The following is a 7,769-nucleotide window of genomic DNA, read 5'->3' as shown; positions in this document are numbered from 1 at the left end:
GTTTTATGCCTATTGCAGTTTTAAACTTAAAAACTGAATAGATAATTTAAAAAAGCTATGCAGCTAGTTAAATAAATACAAACTAAATACATAAAAGCATGACTGATGATTAAAGTGGCCAAACATCTGACCAGATTTCCACCGGGACCTTGCTGATGGTTAAACCACCAAATCTTAGGGGAAATGTGTGCATTATATTTGAGCTTGTATGTATGACTTTGACCATGTGACAGTAAAATAAAATACATTCAGACTTGTGTTCTTGTTTTAACTTTGTCTACACATAATTAGTACTTGTTTGAATGACAAGTTATCTTATCTTTTCCAATTTGAAGAGTGGATTAGAGTCACTTCATATTCATTCCTCAGGGAAAAAAAGCACTAAATTTGGCCCCCGGTGGTTTTGCTGGATAACAAAATGTTATGCGTGGCAATTTTTTTCTTCGCTGCATAAATGTATTCAAATCAAAAAGGTGGATTTTTCTGTATTTTTTCCGTCTAAGATGTTGACGCTGCAATAAAAAAAGAAAATATTGACTTTGCTTTTAGGGTGTTTACACATCCTTACCGGGGTTACCAGTGAACCTGTAAGGTAGGGCAAATACTAATGTGGCCTTCTGCAACTATTTTAAGATGATTACAGTGATGCTTGTTATATATATATATATATATATACATATATATATATATATATATATATATATATATATATATATATATATATATATATATATATATATATATATATATATATATATATATATATATATAATAGTATTTTTATATACTTTGTGTCTTTTGCTTAACCTCATCAGAATTTATCCCTGGTGCTGACCTCACAGCTCAGATGAGGTAAATTGAAATGAAGGGGAGGGACCGACGCGGGAAGGCAGAGCTTTATTTCATTGAACCCACTGGTGTCTCTTGGCTCCATTTACCTCCGTGTCCTGCTGAGTGAGAACCTCCTGCTTCGCCCAGTTTGCTGAGGATTTGTTGAGGAAAGCCCAGTGGAGCGTTGGTGGCAGCAGCGGCAGGGACAGGATGCTCTGCACGGCGTGGAAAGTTTTCAGATAAGACGCAAACAGCGTCTTTTCTTCTTCTGACAATGCTGTTCGCGCTGTATTCAACTGCAAATAAGTTTCGTGTTTCGGACTGGAAATACTGGCCTTGAGAGGAGTGCTTCGCTCCCGCTGCAGCGCGTCGCGCCAGGACCATCATGAACAACCCGCCGAGGACCATGGTTCCGACCATCCCGTCTGTAATGTTCATATTCGGGGTGGTCGGGAACGTCATCGCCATCGTGGTTCTGTGTAAGACTCGCAGAGAGCAGAAGGAAACCACGTTTTACACGCTCGTGTGTGGCCTGGCCGTGACGGACCTCCTGGGCACGCTGCTGGCCAGCCCGGTCACCATCGCCACCTACGTGAAGGGGTCGTGGCCCGGAGACGACCCCCTGTGCCAGTACTTTGGCTTCACCATGCTCTTCTTTTCCCTGGCGGGGCTCAGCATCATCTGCGCCATGTCCGTGGAGAGATACATCGCCATAAACCACGCGTACTTCTACAACGACCATGTGGACCAGAGGCTGGCCGGACTGACCCTGGTGGCCATCTACATCTCCAACGCGCTCTTCTGCGCCCTGCCGATCGTCGGCTTCGGGCAGGTGAAGAAGCAGTACCCGAAAACCTGGTGCTTTCTAGAGTGGCGGAGCAACAAGACCAGCGATGCCGCCTACTCTTACATGTACGCGGGGTCCAGCTCCCTTCTCATACTCGCCACTGTCATTTGCAACGTGCTGGTGTGCGTGGCTCTGATCCGGATGCACCGGCGCTTCGTGCGCAGGATGTCGCTTGGAACCGACGCGGGGCGCAACGTGGACCCGCGGAGGAGAGCGCGCAGCTTCGGGCGTCTGGCCGGTGCAGAGATACAGATGGTCATTCTGCTCATAGGCACTTCGGTGGTGGTGCTCATCTGCTCCATACCGCTCGTGGTAAGTATTCGGACTTGTCCTCCTGCGTGTAACCATTACGCACGATACGCACTCCCATTTGAAATGATTTTATTAGGAAAAGTTGCACAAATCCGACTACATTTATGGGTTATTGTTTTTTGTTAGAGTTTTTAAGAAACCACTAACATTGTTAAAGTCACTTTACTATTTATATACCTTTCCTATTTTTTCATATTTTAACAATATGTGGATGCTTTAAAGAAAAATCCATTGATGGTGGTAATATAATTAATTGAAGACAAGAAAAGCATTAAAGGTATAACAGCACGTAAAAAAAAAAAAAAAAAACTAAGGATTCTGAAGTCTGATGAAATGATGTATTCCATGGATGCAGAAAGAGGTAATGGTCTCAGTCCCGATTAAAGAGAGTCCCACAGTTTCCGCACATCTCAGGTACTGGGGAAGTTATAAACTAAATGCTGCCTCCGCTTATTTAGTATTGATCCTGAATACTAAGTAAACCCATCAAAATAGTCTAATCTGAACCATGCACTAGTTTTTCTGTCTTCTGTTAAAACAGGAATCCCTTGAATGATTTTGACATGGTTGCAGGATAAGTTATTAAAAGAAATGTATGTGGATGTTCGAATTAATGTCAGAGTTCACAATGAGACCTATGTTTTTTTTGTTTTTGTTTTTTGTGTGTGTGTTTTTTACCATTTCTAACCTCATTGAGACTGGGTAAGTCTTGATCTACCACTTTGAACATTGGGGTTCAAAAATCTTAACTTCTTTGTTATCTGCATTTAGTGCATTGAGTTGAACGAAGTTTGACTCATCTATTCATTTATATCATGAACAAAGTTGCTTCTTGATTGCAATGAATTGTTTTCTTGTCGTTACACAAAAATTGTGGGCCATCAGCATATGATGAGAAATACTGTAATAATCATAATAATGCAGCTCTGAGGAAGTTTTTTTGTTTGTTTGTTTGTTTTTTGTTGCTCAGCTTTGTAATTACGAAGTTTTAGTCTGCCAACTACAATCTAAAGCAATTCAACACAGTATGTACCAGACAATACCATCCACTTTGCCAGTCTATCAATTAATAAGCCCAAATACACTGTCAAATTTAGCACTGAGATCCAGTAAGAACCCACTTTAATCTAGTAAAGCTATTCAATTCTGACTAAATTAATGAATTTCTGTCCTTGTGCTCCTCTTTTTAACTCTTAAAGTAATCATTTATACAATTTTGGTCCATTTATGTGTTGGTGCAGGTTTAATTTTTGACCAATATATTAAAATTGGTAACAATTCTTGATACGTGTAAACTGAAAAAGGCTGGTAATTCATTGCTCTCAATGAGTTTATGCATGAATTAAAACAGCAAATGTCATGAGTTCCTGTTGCACAACATAAACAATAGTCTTACTGTATAGGGTATTCAGTGTTAGAGAAAAGGAACCTATGTAAAATACTGATAAACTGTTTATCAGGCACATTTTTGTGACATATGTTCTAGAGCTCACCATTATGCAGGTTAATGTTAAAAGTATGGCACATCATTACTAGATCCAGCAACAATTCATGTAATAAATAATAAATCAAGGACTTAATGTTCAATTAGGGTTAGGGTAAGGGTACCTTTTACATAAAATATATTACTACATACTTTGGAAAAAATGAAAGTAGATTGTTTAAATAACTAATGTAGTCATTATAAAAATAATAATTTTAACAGTAGCTTTGAAAGTGTAGTGCCATGCAAAGTATTCGTAACCTTTTAACCTTTTCAAATTTGTCTTGTTACAACCGTAAACTTCCATGTATTTTAAAGAGGATTGCCTGTGATTCACCCACACAAGGTAGTGTGTATTTCTGAAGGGGAATGAAAAATTATACATGGTTCTCATTTTTTTTCAGAAGCTTTTTAGACACTGAAGTTGTTGCACATTCTTGTTTCCAAAATAATCCTAACTCCGATTGGATGGAGAGCAATTTTCAAGTCTTTCTCCAAATTCTGAAATGGATTAAGGTGTGGACTTTGACTGGGCCATTCCAACAGGTGAAAATGCTTTGATTTAAAATATTCTATTGCACAGAAATTGTCCATAAAAGGGGGCTAAATACAAATGCACGACAGACTTTACAGATAATTAAAAAAGAAACTGGAGAAATCAAGTCATTCTCCCTTACAACTTCACAATTATGTTCTTTTTTTTGTTGCTCTGTCACATAAGATCACAATAAAAAGCATTCATGTGATTTTAATGTGACAAAATATTGTTTTTAAAAAGCCTAGAGGGTGCGTCAATACAGTAGTACAGATAAAGGGACATCTGAAACTTCAATGTATCTACCAACTAATGTCTCTCTGTTGCAGGCTCAGGTGTTTCTGAACCAGCTTTATAAGACTCCAGTGGAGCTGCGCCTGGACAAGAACCCAGACCTCCGGGCAATTCGATTCGCCTCCTTCAACCCTATTCTGGACCCCTGGATCTACATCCTTCTGCGTAAAGCTGTTCTCCTTAAACTCATTGAGAAAATCAAGTGCTTGTTTTGCAAAATCGGAGCCAGAAGAAGGCAACAGAGACGTGGAAATTTTCCCTGTACAGACACTCATCAGCTCTCCTCGGTCATATCCACCCGGGACTCTCCCTCCTTGGTGTCCCATGACCTGCAAGATGTCAGGAGTAATTCTCAGACTTTCCTCTACATGCCGGAGGAAACTGAGCCAGACGCTGGAAATTGTCCAAAGGAAGACGAACTGTGCGGTTCTCAACCGTCCTCGGTGCGAAACTCACAAGCCTCCTACTCCTCAGAGAAGGGCAGCACGGAGGCTCAGAGTGAAGAAGGAAATAACGCCGACACAGATTCATCGACGGTGCCGTCCTCAAAAGATCCAGCTCTCCGGGTGACGCTGAACACAGAGACAGTGGAGGAGAAATGCATCTGACTTCTTTCTAAATCAGGAGAAGAGAGTTCTCTTTTCTTTTTTTTTTACTGAGGCAGGTGGTCAGAGTTACATCTCCATCAGAGGAGATGTAAATTCCTTAAAAAAGGAGTGGGCACATAAACTAATGATAAACTGGTGTTTTGTGATTTACGCGCGTGTGGTGAGAAAGTAACCTGGCCAGCCAGATTGATAATTTGTAGCACTCTCCGTTCTGCGCATTATCAATCTGGGAGTGCTCCCATTGAATCCGTTTAGGGAAAGGAGCAGAACTCTACGAGCTAATTGGGCGAAGCAACACCTAGTGCCCGCCTACCAAAGCTTGGTTTTAGCCAATGACGGTATCAAATTAAAACGTAAGCAGCACCGTCATGTGAAATCACCAGAAGGTAAACTAGTCAAGGCGCTTCTTGCTGTTCTTCTGTCCAGGATGAAATCGTGGATTCTTACAAAACAGATGTGATAGCGGCGTCCTCCTGCGCTGCCATGTTTGTGTTGGTTCTGCTGTGGGTTCGGCTTGCGTCGCACCGGTATGTCCCGCCTTAAACCCCAATACTGGAACATGATTGGCCCAAACCGTTTTCGGTTCGGACACAAACGGTTGAAGCCGGGGCGGTACAAGGTGGATTCTCCTGTGTTTGCGAACGCATAAATCCCGTGAGAATTCATCTTGCAGGCAAGGTTAGTAAGAAAGATCTGTTATCGTTAACATAGACGTCGAAGAACAGATGCTGCGTTAGCTTTGCTGCACCGTAAAGATGGTGTCTGCTATATTGTAAGTGGCCCTCTCATTAGAAAACAGCACAAGTCTGCTTGGAAACAGACTTTGTCCAGGAAAAGAGGCTCTAACATTTACATTAAACACATTTTTATAAATGTTGTTATACGTTCATTTTAGCACTAATGCTGCACATGAAAATATGTAGTGTGCTTAAAATGCATTTAACATGATCTTTATGAAGCTCTAAAAATATTCCAAATTCTGAGTAATTTGGGTAATTTAGTTAAAATTTTAATAAACATTACCCATTTAGGTTTGTCAAAATATATTAATTGAGGGGTGAATCTAAAACTCTTTGATCTTTTTTGACAAATGTTTATGTGATTAGAAAAAAAAACCCTGATAATCTCAGCAATACTATTATTAAAAGAAATTAAACTGGTTTAGCAGATTTTTTTCATGTCTCCACCAAAATGCCACTCGCAATATGGCGACAGTATTAACATACGATCCAGATGCTTGTGTGATTTCTGCTGTCGTATGTCTATGATTTCGAGCACTCAGCTACCTCAGTGATGACAAACCTTGACTGCAGAAGCCGATGCTGTGAGAGACGTCTTGCAGCAATCACTGATGGAAACGTATATATATCAGCTACTGCGTGCACTAAATGCAGGAACTGTGTTCTCCAAAGTAAATGTTGCCAGCAATCCAGAAGAAGTGGGTCACAAGATAGTGGGTCACTGCAATATATATAAAGACAGCAGTGTGTGAAATCCCAGTGCTGCCATGGGGAGACTGAATACATAAAACAAACTACAGATACTTTAAGCAGATTTCTTGTGTAGGCTCGGTGAAAAATACACAGTGCTATACTGCACACAGCGCATACTTTTTGTTTCTCTGCCATTTAAACTTGCCATCCTTTAAAACAAAATAAAATTTTATTTATGCGATGCCAATACAAAACAATCTGTTCTTACGGTGAGGGTACAATGATTCCAGGGCTATAATTGACTAAATATTTCCCAGGCTGCAGAGTTATGGTGAAGTCAATGGAGATCTGTTCATTACATTAACTGTCCTGATCCTGCACAAACTGGAACTTTGAGTGAGGAGAACATTTTAGTTTGATCTGTAAGCCCCGCCCCTTACTGTTTTTTCCCCCAATGAGAAACCTTCGACATGCACAACACTAAACATACGCCTCAGGCTCAATCCTCAGGAGGAAACAAGGCTTCATGAGGGGTTTTTCTTTGTTTTCTTTGGCAGAAATGGTTATGTCTCAGGTAAATGTTATTTCTGATGTGAGTCGTCACCACTCGCACGCCATGCTGTTCTGTTTACATATTCTGTCATGTACACGCTTGCAGGAGCAACGGCTCTGCACCTTGTTGTGCTACTGGCAGAGAAAATCGTCCTGGGTTCCCCAGTTTGCTACTTGTTCCTACTAAAAAAAAGCCCAGACTTGTTCAATCGCGCAAGCAATCAGTCACTTGTTCTGATCAAATTGTTTCTTTTAACTCATAATACATTGAATAAAAAGCATTTTTCTCACGTCAGACAAAAATAAATTCAGGTATAGTTCCTTTAATATGGACTATAAAAACAGCGTTATGTAACTTTTAGCCACTAGGAGCGCTAGACCTAGAACTTCCAGATTTAGAATCCCTGGAGGCCACTGGCAACACTGGACTGTCGCAAAATTATAGTAAAAAAAAAAAAAATTTTTTTAAATCATTCCAAATTTTATTTTGGAATCTGATAGCAGACCACTTTGGATCAGCAGATTGAGAAGTTATCGAATTACTGGTAAAGACAAGGCCACATTCACCCCTCTAGATTAAATTGAACCAAAAATATGTCTAATCAGGTATGTGTCATATCTGTTTTGTTGCCTTACAACAACTTTTAGCTCGGTAGCTTAGCATTTAGCTCCTGTAAAACTGAAAAATATAGACTTGGACATATACTGTATACAACAAGCCAAAAGATAAGTTGGCAGTCTAATAAAAACAATGCAAAATAGAGAATGGGTATTGCATCCTAATTGCTTTTTCATTAAACAACATAAGCGAATTCTTTCCTCAGGACCGATCCCTGTCTCGCTTTCTCTTTTTGGCCTCCTCAGATATAGTTTT

At 40.0% G+C, this 7,769-nt stretch overlaps 1 protein-coding gene across 1 annotated transcript; it reads left to right on the top strand.

Moving 5' to 3' along the window:
- The first annotated feature begins 887 nt into the window (after positions 1-887).
- Positions 888-7,345, top strand: ptger4a (prostaglandin E receptor 4 (subtype EP4) a). The gene is made up of 2 exons (XM_036143916.1): positions 888-1,990; positions 4,338-7,345. The coding sequence occupies exons 1-2, from the start codon at positions 1,217-1,219 to the stop codon at positions 4,908-4,910; spliced, it is 1,347 nt and encodes a 448-aa protein (XP_035999809.1). The 5' UTR covers positions 888-1,216; the 3' UTR covers positions 4,911-7,345.
- The last annotated feature ends 424 nt before the right edge of the window (positions 7,346-7,769 follow it).

This window comes from Fundulus heteroclitus, chromosome 12, assembly GCF_011125445.2.
Source record: "Fundulus heteroclitus isolate FHET01 chromosome 12, MU-UCD_Fhet_4.1, whole genome shotgun sequence".
Taxonomy (NCBI): Eukaryota; Metazoa; Chordata; class Actinopteri; order Cyprinodontiformes; family Fundulidae; genus Fundulus; species Fundulus heteroclitus.
The sequence above is the reverse complement of the archived record's forward strand: the minus strand, read 5'-3'. Positions and strand labels throughout refer to the sequence as shown.

Coding starts and splice junctions, on each gene's coding strand:
- ptger4a (XM_036143916.1), top strand. CDS start 1,217: ATGAACAACCCGCCGAGGACCATGGTTCCGACCATCCCGTCTGTAATG. Junction 1,991..4,337: donor TCTGCTCCATACCGCTCGTG/GTAAGTATTCGG, acceptor TCTCTGTTGCAG/GCTCAGGTGTTTCTGAACCA.